Genomic DNA, 17,108 nt, shown 5'->3' on the forward strand with positions numbered 1-17,108 from the left:
GCCAATCCTTACTGCAAGAGATAAATGACGCTAATACCACCTCTGGGTGCAACATGTTCCGCCTCAGTAGCCAGTGTCCTGCTCTCTCCCCCCCTCCCCCCCTACTACGCCGCACCTCATTGTATTGATGAATCTTCCGACGCGACGTCTCTGAGGCGAGCGCTGGATTAAAGACAAATGGCAGAATCCGGCCTTTGCATGGAGCCCACAAAAACCTTAATTTACTGCCGCGATTATGTGCGCTCAGCGCCTCACATCCTCCGGCACCCTATCACCAGAGTGCAGGCCGCGCAGTAACCGTATATACACAATGACATTATTCCGCAGCTCTCTGTGGGGCAGATGTATTAACCTGGAGAAGGCATAAGGAAGTGATAAACCAGTGATAAGTGCAAGGTGATAAAGGCACCAGCCAATCAGCTCCAATATGTAAATTAACAGTTAGGATCTGATTGGCTGGTGCCTTTATCACCTTGCACATATCACTGGTTTATCACTTCCTTATGCCTTCTCCAGGTTAATACATCTGCCCCTGTATTCTGCAAGGGCCTGATCTCCATGCCTTGCAGTTACAGTACGTACGCTGGATGCCTACCAGCCACAAGACACAACCATCAGTTTGTGCTCATTGCCAGAAGGAAGGCTGGTTTGGATCTGTGCCTGGTATGCAGCCAGCTGAGACGCTAAACTGGCACAGCTCTCTGGGTTAGAATAGATGAGTCACTGGAGCTGCAATGCCAGGGGTAAGAGGGTGGCTCGTACACTGAGAGAGCAGCGGCACCACTGCAGCTCATTACCAGTAGTGCAGGGAAAGCTGGATTACCGTTATGTGAGAGAGCGCTAACACAGAGCGCTGACCGCGGCCTCTCGTAGTGTTCTCCTTCTGCAGTTCCCACATTCCCCCTTATTGTAATGTAAATCGCCTCCCAGCACCAGAAAGGGCAGGAACGCAGGAAGAATAGCAAACAGAACCTCTCCTGCATTAATATCCCTGTGGCAGGAACTGTTATCAAGTTATATTTTATTTTCATACAGCGGTATGTTGTGCTGAACGAAGGCTTTGATGCTTTGCAGAAGAATATTGTCCTTTTATTATTGTATTTTGAGAATTTCTAATGATGCGTCTCCTCCAGGCGTCACTCCCCGACATTAACTTTCTGCAATGAAGGACACTGTTGACCGTTGGTTATGTAGCGCATGCATATTCTGCAGCGCTGTACAGGGAATTGTGGGAGGAAACTGCAGCACGAAGAGGAAACTCCAGCTAACATGGAGAGAACATATAAACTCTACACCTATATCATCTTGGGCAGGAATTAAGGGCCTAATTCAGATCTCATCGCTGTGCTGCAAATTTGCAGAGGTCTGCGATCAGATAGTCGCCGCCCGGGAAGAGTGAAAACCCGCCCCGTGCAAGTGTGTGAATGCATGCGTACGCCGTGCGAAAATTCCGCCAGACAGCGGACATCTGCAAATCCATTCGCAACTTACTCACCATGGAATGATTTTACCAGTCTGTGCAGTGTGTGCGTAGCCCAGAACGTACTCCTCCAGTGCGATACAAACAGGCTGATCAGGCCGGAGCTGACGTCATACACCCGCTCTGAAAACGCTTGGGCACGCCTGCGTTTTTCCAGAAAACGGTCATTTACCACCCCCAAACGTCCGCTTCCTGTCAATCACTTTGCGAACGCCTGGCAATCAAAATTTTCACACCATCGTGTTGCTGTTTGGCGACGCGCCTGCGCATTGCGGTGCATACGCATGTGCAGTCATTCGATAATCGGCCCCCGTGCAAATTCGCACAACAGTGATCGGGTCTGAATCGGGTCCCAAATTCACGACCTCGGCGCTGTGAGGCGGTAATGCTGACCACTACGCTAATCATGTTGAAGGCTCCCCACATTCATTAGGGATATATTTAGTAATCCTGGCGCGCTAGGTAGCGCCTGAAGCAGTGAATGCCGGAAGAGGGTCTATAGTATGAGGGATAAAGTTCCACAGGCTAGGGGCCGTATGAGAGAAGCCTTGGAAGTGAGAGGTGGTAAACGGTCAAGTGGTAAGGCGGCGGTCGCTGCCTGAGAGAGGGCTGGAGAGGGCGTGGAGGGGAATGCGGCTGGAGACGCAGGAGGGGAGGAGAGAGGGCTGTGTAGGTGAGGGGAAGAAGTTGTAGCTGTGTCCTGTAGGGGAATAGGGGCCAGTGGAAGGATTGGCATGATAGAAGGATCAGACTATCCGCAGTGTTACGGAGAGATTGGAGAGGCCGTTCCGGGAAGATCGGAGAGAAGCTTGCAGTAGTTTCCTTATTGTGGGAATCGGTGCATTATTGCCCTTGGTTCCATTGTTACCTGTTCATGGTTTGGGTGCTAAGTGGTAATATAGATCACACAGAGGCAGGATATGTACACAGAATCACAGATTGGTACAATGGCACTTCATCAGACAATTGTATATATAGCTGCCCCATTGCCCCCAAGTGAAGCAAGAAGCCAAGCATAACAGATGTGCCACATGTAATAACGACAGCCGGATCCCACGAAAAAGAGGCTGTAAAGTGTTTGGATGCTGGCCGTTTACCATGGCGCCTCCACAGATTCCTCCACCTCTGCACTGCTAGTTTGGGGAGGGGCCTGTGAGAGCGGGGAGGGGCGTTCTCCATGATGTACTCTAGATGGAGTGCGAAACACATTGGCGCAATATCAACCTATGTGCTGCCCCAGCTCCCGCCATCCTTTCCCTGAGCCGTCTGCGTCATCACTTTGTGGGGCAGATGTACTAAAGCCTTGGAGAGAGATAATGTACAATGAAAGCTCAACTTTTCCGCACAGTGGAGATGCTTTGCAAGCCAGCATGCCTGCAGACTGGCGAAACCCTCTCCCAGGCAAGATGCAACGAGTTTGCAAACTTCTTTGCAGATAAAATATCCACCATTCAGGCTGGAATCTCCACAGTGCCATCAAAGGAGTGTCAAACTACAAAGCCCGCCAATATAAGCCACCTGCCTTCATCGACCAGCTTTAACCCAGTGGATGTAAAGGACATTGCTGAAATTGCTCGGATTTTGCGTCCCACCACATGTGATCTGGACCCGGCCTCAACCAAGCTTCTAATAGGTTGTATGGATATAATTGGTCCTGTCTTTGCAAAAAATTGCTCAATGCTCTTTGCAGACAGGCATTTTTCCTGGACCCCTAAAGGAGGCAATTGTTAGACCGCTTCTTAAAAAACCTAATTTAGATCCCGAATGCATGACCAACTACAGACCGGTATCAAACCTTTATTTTCTAGGAAAGGTTATTGAGAAAGTGGTTGCGAATCAACTGGAAACAAGCCTGACAACCCATGATATTTATGATCCATTCCAATCAGGATTCAGGAGAAGACATAGCCCTGAAACAGCCCTGGTGTGTGTGTTAAATGATCTTCTGATGGCAAGAGACAGAGGTGACTGTTCAATATTAATCCTTCTGGATCTCTCGGCAGCATTTGATACCGTGGACCATGGGCTTCTGATTGAGCGACTGAAACATTTCTGTGGACTGGATGGCACAGTCCTAAGCTGGTTCAAATCATTCCTCACAGGCAGGTCACAGAGAGTATCGTCTGGAGTATACCCATCACCATCAGTGCCATTGCCATGTGGTGTCCCACAAGGTTCTATACTATCCCCCATGCTTTTTGCAGTATACATGCTCCCGCTGGGTGAAATAATCAGGCGCCATGGCCTGGTCTACCACTGCTATGCAGATGATACACAACTGTACTTGTCCTTTGCTCCGGGCACTGATAACCCAATAGCAACCCTAAATGGCTGTCTAGCTGAACTACAGGAGTGGATGAGCGCCAGTTGGCTGCAACTGAACCCGGATAAAACAGAGGTCCTTATGATACGACCGCAACATCAAAGGACAAGACTGCAGCATAGCCAACCAACTGGACTTACACTCGGGGATTCAGAATTACAGACCAGTGATCGTGTGCGGAATCTTGGCGTTGTCCTGGATGGTGGCTTGACACTTAAACATCAGATATCAGCCACAATCAAATCCTCATTCCTTCACCTGAGGAACATAGCCAGAATCAAGCACTTAATTCCCTCAGATGATCTGCCAAAAGTCATACATGCATTTGTATCATCTCGTTTAGACTACTGTAATGCCCTCTACCTTGGTCTACCAGCAAAAGAATTGCACCGCTTACAGGTGGTGCAAAACACAGCTGCCAGGCTGTTACCCAACCAGCCCCGTTCTAGCCACATAACACCCCTCCTCTACTCCCGTCACTGGCTGCCTGTAAGATGGTGAATCATCTTCAAGATTGGCTTACTGAGTTTCAAAGCATTACATGACCAGGGCCCAAGGTACCTGAAACAGCTTCTGACCCCATACTGCCCCACTCGATTACTGCGATCTATAGATGAAGGACTTTTAGCAGTACCTAGAATCTACCGTAATTCATCTGGGGGTCGAGCTTTTAGTCATGGGGCTCCGACTCTAAGGACTCACTTCCCCGCACAGTGCGAGAGGCCCCAACTATAGAATCCTTCAAAAGTAGACTCAAGACTTTTCTGTTTTCTCAAGCATTTCCATAATTGTCCCTTTAGTGTCTCCATGCTTCTTCTGTATTTTATGAAAAGCTGTTCCGTACTTCATTATTTTCTGTACTATATTATGCTATGTATCTGTTAAGCGCCTTGAGTCCTATTGGAGAAATAGCGCTATAGAAATAAAATTATTATTATTAAAGACTTGTACTTCGGCACTTGGTAATTAATAACCGCCTGTAAGCCATTCACACATTGGACCAGATTTTCTCCCGTGACACATGACCACGGCTTTTTGCTGTGCGCTGATCATCAATAAGAGGCTCTTTTTTCTTTATCTGATGGACCTAACCGTAGTCTAAGTTCCGCGAGCAGCGCTGGAATGGCTGACGCGGGGCTAGGAAGTATCCCTGTGCTGCTTACAGATAGCTCAGCAACTGCGATGGAGATGAATCTGTATGTTTTGTATCTAGGCATATTAGGCTGTAAGAAGCACATCATGTATTTGTCCTAGAAATCTTGGTGCTGCAGCTTTACGCCCTGACACTTCCACCCTGCTGTTCCTGATAAAAGGAGACTGATGGCGCCATCTACTGAGTACAGGTGTGAACTGCAACAACAAAATAAATGGTTTACTTCACTTTGTACACTTTCTTCCATAAAGCACAATTCTCTCCTGAAGCCAGTGGTTGGAAATGGTCTTACAGTATACACAAGGCAATTTTGAAATAGAGGAGTTTAGAGCAGCACAGAATATTTTTTTGAGAGCCCGGTCACACTTCCCGTGGTATGTGCTCACTGGTCTCTGTATGAATTGGATTTCAGATATCTCATCATACCTCTCAACATTTTGGCATGCAAAATTGGGACATGATAAGACTTGCCCCGGACTAACCACCAATCAGAGAGCTGACAGCCATTCACTATCTGGAAGCATGTGGAGAGACGCACATGCTATGACTTTTTGTAATTGGTTCCCGGGAATGGGTGTGTAGGGGCCCAGCTGTGGAGGCTGCCTGTGGAACCATTCTAAGTGGGGCTGTGGCAGCTAAGGAGCCCAGTGAGCCAGGAGGCCAGCGTTTGAGTTTGCAGGAGGCAGCAAGTGTTGGTTTTGGAGGTATATAGCAATTTTTTATAAAAATGCAGCTAATTGCAAAATGCAGAGCCCATTCTGATGACCACAGTATCATGCATGGCCCATTCAGTGAGTACACAGTTGCCTACCCTCCCGCAGTGTTTGAAGTATTGGACTGCTGATTGGGTATGCAATTTCTGCCTCCTCCCACCCCCTTTAGATCCTCCCACACCTGTCTCAGCTCCGCAACACGGATCAACATCGGGGGAGATTTATCAGGTAACCTGTGTGAACAGTTCAAAGAAGAGATAGATCTACCATGTGTATGACCCAGCAAATGTCTATCTGTAATGCATGGGTCTTCAACCTGTGGCCCTCCAGCTGCTGCGGAACTACACATCCCACCATGCCCTGCCACAGTTTTGCTATTAAGGCATGGTAAAACTGAGGCAGGGCATGCTGGGATGTGTAGTTCCGCAGCAGCTGGAGGGCCACAGGTTGAAGACCTATGCTGTAATGTATCAATGTTGCAAGAAAGTCCGTTCAACTTGGTCTAAAGTTTGTAGCGATGTAAAGTTTGTAGCGATTTAAAGTTTGTAGCTATGTAAGTTTGTAGCGATTTAAAGTTTGTAGCTATGTAAAGTTTGTAGCGATGTAAAGTCTGTAGCTATGTAAGTTTGTAGCGTTGTAAAGCTTGTAGCGATGTAAAGTTTGTAGCTATGTAAGTTTGTAGCTATAGTATGTAAGTTTGTAGCGTTGTAAAGCTTGTAGCGATGTAAAGTTTGTAGCTACAGTATGTAAAGTTTGTAGCTATGTAAAGTTTGTAGCAATGTAAAGTTTGTAGCTATGTAAAGTTTGTAGCAATGTAAAGTTTGTAGCGATGTAAGTTTGTAGCGTTGTAAAGTTTGTAGCTATAAGTTTGTAGCGTTGTAAAGTTTGTAGCTATGTAAGTTTGTAGCTATGTAAGTTTGTAGCTGTGTAAAGTTTGTAGTGTTGTAAAGTTTGTAGCTATGTAAAGTTTGTAGCTATGTAAGTTTGGAGCTGTGTAAAGTTTGGAGCGATGTAAAGTTTGGAGCTATGTAAAGTTTGTAGCTATGTAAAGTTTGTAGCTATGTAAGTTTGGAGCTGTGTAAAGTTTGTAGCTATGTAAAGTTTGTAGCTATGTAAGTTTGGAGCTGTGTAAAGTTTGTAGCTATGTAAAGTTTGTAGCTATGTAAGTTTGGAGCTGTGTAAAGTTTGGAGCGATGTAAAGTTTGGAGCTATGTAAAGTTTGAAGCTATGTAAAGTTTGTAGCTATGTAAGTTTGGAGCTGTGTAAAGTTTGGAGCGATGTAAAGTTTGTAGCAATGTAAAGTTTGTAGCTATGTAAGTTTGTAGCTATGTAAGTTTGTAGCTATGTAAAGTTTGTAGCAATGTAAAGTTTGTAGCGATGTAAGTTTGTAGCGTTGTAAAGTTTGTAGCTATAAGTTTGTAGCGTTGTAAAGTTTGTAGCTATGTAAGTTTGTAGCTATGTAAGTTTGTAGCTATGTAAAGTTTGTAGCGTTGTAAAGTTTGTAGCTATGTAAAGTTTGTAGCTATGTAAGTTTGGAGCTGTGTAAAGTTTGTAGCTATGTAAAGTTTGTAGCTATGTAAGTTTGGAGCTGTGTAAAGTTTGGAGCGATGTAAAGTTTGAAGCTATGTAAAGTTTGTAGCGTTGTAAAGTTTGTAGCTATGTAAAGTTTGTAGCTATGTAAGTTTGGAGCTGTGTAAAGTTTGGAGCGATGTAAAGTTTGGAGCTATGTAAAGTTTGGAGCTGCAGATGTGCCCACTTACATCTTTGCTGTAGCGAGTGGATGGACTTTAACATTTTTGTTTGCCATAATAGAATCTCTTATATATTTGCCCAGATCTGTGACTCTGTGACCCATTTCCTAACGCTGGGCGTGGCTAGGAGCTCTCATTGGGTTAGCACTACCTCCTGTTTCAGCGGCCATCTGGGAGTGACGCAGCGGTCTCTGACCTCCAACATCACTCCCGAAAATCACACCACAGAATGCCTTGCAATCGGCATACCGGGGCAAATGCTCCAGAACTAAAAGTGCTGGGATTTCCCCTCCTAGCACATCTATGATTAGCCCCACCTGCTCCACGCTCTGCTGTGCTGTCTCAACAAATAAGGTGAGGGGGCGGGGCTATACCAGGGGTGGGTGGGGTAATGCAGAGTGATCACTTAACATGGGGGAGGGGGGTGGGAGAGGCCCCAAAAATAGATTTTACTTGCTGGGAAGGGGGATTATATAATAAAAGCGACACATGGGGCAATAAACAGTGGAGGGCCCATTGACACTGGGATCTATCACCACTAGAGGGGTGGGGGTAGGTAAAACTGGGGATATTTTGCCACCAGGGGGGCTATTTCTGATGGGGAGGTGGGAAGTAATTTTCAATGAATGGGGACCTATGGACACGTGGGGTATATATCCTAGGTATATATATGTTTTTTTTAAATAAAATATTTATATATTTTATTAAAAATACTTTTTAAACTTTTTAAATAAAAAAACTATTTCCGATCGCCTTTTTTGCTACAAAAATCGCCAGTTAAGTGGTTACATTGATTTACTTGCTCCAAAGTGCACCCAGTTTGTGTAACTTGCACCCACTGGAAGTAGTGCTGAGCACCGCATCCCAGGTATTCTGTCAGTTGGTGTGACACATATTCTCTGTAAGGTTCTGTGTAATACTATTTATATAAACAGTAATAATAATTGGTGCAGCTTTGATGCTCAGGTCAGCACATAATTGCAAATAGAATTTTATGCGTGCGAAGTTCCATGATCCAGCAACCGTACATACATAACTTTCTACAGAGCGTAGAAGTGGAGTAGTTGCCCCTAGCAACCAGTGAGCTACTAGAAGGGACAGACTGGACCTGTATTTGAGTCCTGGCATTTATGTGACCACGCGCACTCACAAAAAAGGGGGGCATGATCCGTGACCTTGCAGCACGCCCCCGTGTCTCTGTTGGGCGGCTGGGCAGGGCACCCAGGAGGCGGGGCCAGTCCCTGTCTACGTGTGCCACAGTGCATGGTCAGTGTATGTCTGTCCCGACCCATCAGACCATCGCCCCTACTAGCTAGCATTTATCTATTACATTCCCTAAAATGACAGGTAGAAGCTGATTAATGGCTACCTGCATTTACCCACTTCGCCACTCTTTAGGTTTGATACATTTCCACCATTGGGAATCATTTACCCTTTCCCTGCGACACTGTTGCATATAGAATTGGCGCAGTGTATCTAACCAGTTACAGAAACGGGGAAACAAACGGGGCGACAGCACACTGGAGGAAAATGGCTTTAGCCCTGTACTGCGCACTCTGTTGTGTCTGACATGTAAACTCCTCTGAGGTCCCATGTAATCACCTTATGGCTCAACAAATTTACATGCTACAGATGGAGCCACGGTCATCTTGGCTTCTCTGCTGCACCTAGGTGCACCAAGGTGTATTAGCATAAGCCTTTCATCTATTGTTCTCAGCCGCAATACAATACAGAGAGAACAATACAGCAGGGGATTAAGTCTGACTGCCCTGGCTCACTTAATCCTGTTAAAGGGATAGATAAAGGGGGTAATTCTGAGTTGATCGCAGCAGGAACTTTGTTAGCAGTTGGGCAAAACCATGTGCACTGCAGGGGGGGGCAGATATAACATGTGCAGAGAGAGATAGATTTGGGTGGGGTGTGTTCAAACTGACATCTAAATTGCAGTGTAAAAATAAAGCAGCCAGTATTTACCCTGCACAGAAACAAAATAACCCACCCAAATCTAACTCTCTCTGCACATGTTATATCTGCCCCCCCCCCCTGCAGTGCACATGGTTTTGCCCAACTGCTAAAAAATTTCCTGTTGCGATCAACTTGGAATTACCCCCGATGTGCAGTATGTTCTGTACCTTTCACTATTCTCAAGCGTTGCTATATACTAAGCAATATAAGCATTTCTAAATATACAGATGTGATTGTCAGTTGTGTTTTGTAAGGGGCTGGCTATAGGTTTCCTGGGCACTTGATGCTGGGTCCTCTGTAAGGAGGTAATGTTTCCCTGTATTATACACAGTACACGCAGGATGCCAGAATCTCAGCAGGGGGCAGCACTGAGCGTGGCTTTTACCTAATACCTCTTCTTTGTATCTTCCTCTGTGTGTGACATTGTATCATCCAGCCTAACAATAAGCCGCTTCGCGCTCCCATGGAGGGGCAATTGTGTGTGTGACGGGCCGACACAAAAGCACCACACAGGCGGAACAGTGCGGATGTTGTGAGATCCTGACACATCTGGGTAATTATCACATCATCTCCCTGTATGACTGCGGAAGCCGATCCGTCAAAACACTTGTGAGTTGTGATGTGACAGGAGGAGAGGAGTCGGGTCTCCTTCTTTATTGTGTGTGACAGAAAACGGGATAATTCCAGATGTCATTGCCGACTGCCGAGATGTGAACTTGTCTGTAACAGTTATACACTTGTCGTAAACACACAACTCAGTCTCATGTTTACTGGTTTTGGGGCTTACAAATAATTGAATAATAAAAAAGGGGGCATAAGTGGAAAATAGGGGGTCTGGACCACCAAGACTCCAGAGGACCCAAAATTTGGGGAATGTTGTGAAGGAATTGCTAAGGATATTTATACTGTCAAATCCATAGGTGGCACAGGTTTCCTCTCGCAGACTCACAAACCCTACACACAGCTACAGCCACTTCGTTTTGAGCCCCACTTGCCAAATCTAAATATATTTGCACCCCTTGCATTGCAGCCTGGTTTGTGCAGGTGCGAAGTTCTTATACAATGAATATATCAGGTCAGCGAGCGAGGCATGAGCGAGCCCTGGACTGACCGTACCTCGTGTGCCTCCTCTGTTGTCTTGCAGTTTGTGAAGTTCTCTAACATCGAGGAGGACACCCCATCCTACCACAGGAGCTACGACTTCTTCGTGTCCCGCTTCAGTGAGATGTGCCACTCCAGCTGTGAGGATATGGAGATCAGGTCTAAGTGAGTGTCACGTAGCGTCATGTTCTATCCTGGTATGATCTGCTGAGACCGTTTAGTACATTCTATATACGGAAATACAGATGTGTCCTCATATATCTAGCCTCAATATGCCTTAGAGAGCATTCTACTGACTGACCTACAATACGCAAAGCATCCCAGTGACATATACATTACAGGCAGCACTCTAGTGACATATAGAGAGCATTCTACTGACTGACCTGCAATACGCAAAGCACTCCAGTGACACATACATTACAGGGAGCACTCTAGTGACACATACATTACAGGGCGCACTCTAGTGACACATACATTACAGGAACACTCTAATGACATATAGAGCATTCTACTGACTGACCTACAATGCACAAAACACATAGAGAGCATTCTACTGGCTGACCTACAATACGCAAAGCACCCCAGTGACATATACATTACAGAGAGCACTCTAGTGACATATAGAGCATTCTACTGACTGGCCTACAATACGCAAAGCACCCCAGTGACATATACATTACAGAGACCACTCTAGTGACACATAGAGAGCATTCTACTGACTGACCTACAATATGCAAAGCACCCCAGTGACATTTAAATTACAGAGAGCACTCTAGTGACACATAGAGAGCATTCTACTGACTGACCTGCAATACGCAAAGCACTCTAGTGACATATATAGAGCATTCTACAAACTGACCTGCGATACACAGTGCACTCCAGTGACATTTACATTACAGAGAGCACTCTAGTGACATATAGAGTGCATTCTACTGACTGACCTGCAATACGCAAAGCACTCTAGTGACATTTACATTACAGACAGCACTCTAGTGACATACTGTGTAGAGAGCATTCTACTGACTGACCTACAATGCACGCTAGTGACATATAGAGAGCATTGTACTGACTGATCTGCAATACACAAAGCACTCTAGTGACATATAGAGAGCATTCTACTGACTGACCTGCAATACAGAAAGCACTCTGGTGACATTTACATTACAGAGAGCACTCTAGTGACATATAGAGAGCATTCTACTGACTGACGTGCAATACAGAAAGCACTCTAGTGACATATAGAGAGCATTCTACTGACTGACCTGCAATACACAATTCACTCTGGTGACCTTTACATTACAGAGAGCACTCTAGTGACATATATAGAGCATTCTACTGACTGACCTGCAATACGCAAAGTACTGTAGTGACATATAGAGAGCATTCTACTGACTGACATGCAATACGCAAAGCACTCTAGTGACATATATAGAGCATACTACAAACTGACCTGCGATACACAGTGCACTCCAGTGACATTTACATTACAGAGAGCACGCTAGTGACATATAGAGTGCATTCTACTGACTGACCTGCAATACAGAAAGCACTCTAGTGACATTTACATTACAGAGAGCACTCTAGTGACATATAGAGAGCATTCTACTGACTGACCTGCAATACGCAAAGCACCCCAGTCACATATACATTACAGAGAGCACTCTAGTGACACATAGAGAGCATTCTACTGACTGACCTACAATACGCAAAGCACTCTAGTGACATATATAGAGCATACTACAAACTGACCTGCGATACACAGTGCACTCCAGTGACATTTACATTACAGAGAGCACTCTAGTGACATATAGAGTGCATTCTACTGACTGACCTGCAATACGCAAAGCACTCTAGTGACATTTACATTACAGACAGCACTCTAGTGACATACTGTGTAGAGAGCATTCTACTGACTGACCTGCAATGCACGCTAGTGACATATAGAGAGCATTGTACTGACTGATCTGCAATACACAAAGCACTCTAGTGACATATAGAGAGCATTCTACTGACTGACCTGCAATACAGAAAGCACTCTGATGACATTTACATTACAGAGAGCACTCTAGTGACATATAGAGAGCATTCTACTGATTGACCTGCAATACACAATTCACTCTAGTGACCTTTACATTACAGAGAGCACTCTAGTGACATATAGAGAGCATTCTACTGACTGACCTGCAATACGCAAAGTACTGTAGTGACATATAGAGAGCATTCTACTGACTGACATGCAATACGCAAAGTACTCTAGTGACATATAGAGAGCATTCTACTGACTGACATGCAATACACAAAGCTCTCCAGTGAAAGATATAAATTACAGATAGCACTCTAGTGACATATAGTGAACATACTACTGACTGACCTACAATACACAATGCACTCCAGTGACAGATATACATTACAGAGAACACTCTAGTGACATATAGAGAGCATTCTACTGACTGACCTGCAATACACAATGCACTCCGGTGACATTTACATTACAGAGAGCACTCTAGTGACATATAGAGAGCATTCTACTGACTGACCTACAATACGCAAAGTACTCAAGTGACATATAGAGAGCATTCTACTGACTGACCTGCAATACACAAAGCTCTCCAGTGAAAGATATACATTACAGATAGCACTCTAGTGACATATAGAGAACATACTGCTGACTGACCTACAATACACAATGCACTCCAGTGACAGATATACATTACAGAGAGCACTCTAGTGACATATAGAGAGCAGTCCACTGACTGACCTGCAATACACAAAGCTCTCCAGTAACAGATACAAATTACAGATAGCACTCTAGTGACATATAGAGAGCATTCTACTGACTGACCTGCAATACACAAAGCTCTCCAGTAACAGATACACATTACAGATAGCACTCTAGTGACATATAGAGAGCATTCTACTGACTGACCTACAATACACAAAACTCTCCAGTAACAGATACACATTACAGATAGCACTCTAGTGACATATAGAGAGCACTCTACTGACTGACCTACAATACACAATGCACTCCAGTGACAGATTTACATTACAGAGAGCACTCTAGTGACATATAGAGAGCATTCTACTGACTGACCTACAATACACAGAGCTCCAGTGACAGATTTAAATTACAGAGAGCACGCTCTACTGACGTTAGGTATGATGTGCCCTTTAGAGCACCGTATTGCTGGTTGTCTGTCTGCTCACCAAACCCTTGCATGCTCAACTGTATTCTTTGACTTTAAGGATCCGAATGGCGGGAATTAAAGGACTTCAGGGTGTTGTCAGGAAGACGGTCAATGATGAACTTCAGGCCAACATCTGGGACCCGCAGCACATGGATAAGATTGTGCCCTCACTGCTGTATAACCTCCAACACATGGAAGACACGGAGAGGTAATGCAGGGTGGGGAAATAGATGGGCGTGGCATAACTATGCTCCACCCACAGGTGGTCCTTTGAGCCATATGATGTTGATGTTGATGCCCCATTTCTGCTGCCTCTCCTGCTGGCATTGTGAAACTCCTGACTGGCACTGACCTCCAGTTGTAACCCCGTGCCCAGTTCCTCCCAGCAGCCTCCAGCCCTTCTAAGGGCCGTCACAAACTGACTTATTCTGCTGACCTGACCCTGGTCCCAGCCACCCAGGTTCTACCTGATTACTGTGTTCTAACTCACCACACCCCCCAGCCTGTGCTAACCGTGCCTGTGTTCCTGCCTGTGGCTCAGCCTTTTGTCCTGTGCTCGTCCACCATTGGCTACTATCTTTGTACCTGTTTGTTTCTTGCATCCCTAGCTCTGTCGGTTCGCCTGTGTTTTTGCACCTGTCTGCCTTGCCTGTCTCGTCCTTCTCCATTGTCCTGGGTGCAGCTATGACCTGGCAGCCACAGAGCACTGGAGGGCTTATCCTGATGGGGAAAGGGCCTGCCATAGGTGGAAGACCCTTGAGGTATGTCCTCAGGTCCCCAGAGCAGTACAGCTTGTTATATCTGCTATATTATCCTCTGTCTGTTAGCACTTTGTAAGCCAATCCACAATTATACTTGTTGGCCGAATTCTCACCCTCACGGTTTCTTATTTTCCACACAGATATGGCCAGAAACTTGTGTCCACTCCTCCATTACCTATACCTCCCTATTTGTCCCTCCATACTTCCTACCTGACCCTGGCTCCTCCAGCCCAGCTCTGTCCATCTTACATGTCCATCTCTACCTGACCCTAGCCATCTGGCACAGCTCTGTCCATCTCGCCTGTTGGTCCCTACCTGACCCTAGCCCCTCCGGCATAGCTCTGTCCATCTCACCTGTTGGTCCCTACCTGACCCTAGCCCCTCCAGATACAGCTCTGTATGTCTTACCTGTCCATCTCTACCTGACCCTCACCTGTCCGGCACGACTCTTCATATTACCTGTCCATCCCTACCTGACCCTAGACCCTCCAGCACAACTCTGTAGATCTTACCTGTTCATCCCTACTGGACCCTGGCCTCTCCAGCGCAGCACTGTACGTCTTACCTGTCCTTCCCTACCTGATCCTAGCGCCTCCAGCACGACTCTGTACATCTTACCTGTCCATCCCTACCTGATCCTATCCCCTCCAGCCCACTATGTACATCTTACCTGTCCATCTCTACCTGACCCTCTCCCCTCCAGCCCACTCTGTACATCTTACCTGTCCATCCCTACCTGACCCTCTCCCCTCCAGCCCAGCTCTGTACATCTTACCTGTCCATCCCCATCTGACCCTCTCCCCTCCAGCCCAGCTCTGTACATCTTACCGTCCATCCCCATCTGACCCTCTCCCCTCCAGCACAGCTCTGTACATCTTACCTGTCCATCCTCATCTGACCCTCTCCCCTCCAGCACACCTCTATACATCTTACCTGTACATCCCCATCTGACCCTCTCCCCTCCAGCACACCTCTATACATCTTACCTGTCCATCCCCATCTGACCCCCTCCCCTCCAGCACAGCTCTCCAGCCCGCTGAAAGAGACAGAGTAAAATACCTGGTATAAATGAGAGCAAACAAAAGAAAGAGACCAACTGTTAAATTGATTTGGAATATAAATGTATGCATGTTTCCTGTCAGGTGACTGAATGAATGTTTAACCTCTGCCTTTCTGTATCTTTTGAGTCCTTCTCTATTAACTTACTGTGGCCTTGGTAGAGATGTGTAACTGCTTACACAGCCCATAGACTAAACCATTAACAAATCTAATGCAGCAATATCGCTAAACATTCTAATAGGTGCGTCTTACGCTACTAACTCCCAGCTGGTAAATGCGCACAGCTGCGGCGGAGTCAGTAATTGCGCATATGGCTGTGTGATATTTTGCACGTTGGGACAAGGCATAAAAATAACTGCGTAAAGAGCCCCCTGACCCCTCCAGGAAGGGGCGCCCACTTCAGCAATTGCATGCTCCGCTCCCCTATGTACTAATTGAACTATCACGTTTACACCTTGTCATAGGGAAATCGCTCTTAGCTAGACACAGCGTCTTTATCTTAGCGTCGCCTTCTAACCGGAATGTAATGAGTATTGTATATAGGACATAAACACATAGACGGAGATTTATGATATATTCTAAAAGGGACAATGGGAGGCGTTGTCAAGGGCAACCAGCCAGAGTCTAGCTATCTTTTTATACATTGTACTAGATAAAGTCCTACACTGACACACATGAGGGTACAGGAGGCTGATTTAAGACACCCGGCTCCTATTCACCAAGTTCATTCAATAGGCAAAAATATTGTGGCACGACGTGTTCCATATGGAAAAAAAAGTCCTGTTGGTATAAGGCTGGATGTTAGGGTGCCCTCTAGGGGTCAGTGTGAGTCCCTGCATGACGTGTTTCTTGCCACTTTTTAGCCGATCGCCATCTCCGCTGCAAAGCACAGAGAAAGAAAAGGAGAACCCGGCCGAGCTCGCCGAGAGGTGTCTGAGAGAGCTACTGGGGCGGGCGGCCTATGGGAACATCAAGAACGCCATTAAGCCGGTCCTCATGTAAGTAGCCTGCCAGACGTACATCAGAGCCTCCTGCTATCATAATTATCCTTTAGTTGTAGAACCATCCAGTTAGATGGTGCAGGGGTGGGCGGAGCCTCTGTACCTGCCTCCCAACCTGCAGCCAGACAGTGAATAACGGTCAGCATGCTGATTGGTGGTTGGTTGGAGCTATCCACCAATCAGAGTGCAGCATTCTTTACTTGCCTCCCAGCCTGCACCCGGACAGTGAACGGCTTTCAGCATGCTGACTGGTGGATGGCTGAAGCTATCCACCAATCAAAGTGCTGACAACCATTCACCGCATGGAAGCATATTGAGACGACGCAGGGCCACATGAGGGCCCAGGGCCTGCAATGCAGACAAGACGGCCCTGCTGCTCTGTAGATAGTATTGTAATGATTACTGGCTGACGTCGTAGCTCAGTGCAGTCTGACAGTAATAAATGTGAATACAATACATGGGATATGTCAAAGTTATCTGAAGGTGGACATTTCTCTCAAGCAGACACAACTGTGTTTTCTAATTGCACATCACACACTACCTAATTAGTTTCTGTAGAAGTATTCAATCTCTGTATATATTAATTGCTCCCGTCCCTATTATATATTGTTTA

General features: G+C 46.0%; 1 protein-coding gene across 4 annotated transcripts in view; it reads left to right on the plus strand.

The window, feature by feature from the left end:
* Positions 1-17,108, plus strand: part of EFR3B (EFR3 homolog B) — a 305,942-nt gene that overhangs the window by 204,375 nt on the left and 84,459 nt on the right. For 3 of the 4 annotated variants that reach the window (XM_063915063.1, XM_063915062.1, XM_063915064.1), the window contains 4 exons: positions 10,530-10,651; positions 13,733-13,882; positions 14,283-14,435; positions 16,358-16,492. In XM_063915063.1, the coding sequence (XP_063771133.1) occupies positions 10,530-10,651; positions 13,733-13,882; positions 14,283-14,435; positions 16,358-16,492 (560 nt within the window). The remainder of the gene's footprint in view (positions 1-10,529; positions 10,652-13,732; positions 13,883-14,282; positions 14,436-16,357; positions 16,493-17,108) is intronic. The other variant, XM_063915065.1, reaches the window with a different exon arrangement.

Source organism: Pseudophryne corroboree, chromosome 4 (assembly GCF_028390025.1).
Source record: "Pseudophryne corroboree isolate aPseCor3 chromosome 4, aPseCor3.hap2, whole genome shotgun sequence".
Classification (NCBI taxonomy): domain Eukaryota; kingdom Metazoa; phylum Chordata; class Amphibia; order Anura; family Myobatrachidae; genus Pseudophryne; species Pseudophryne corroboree.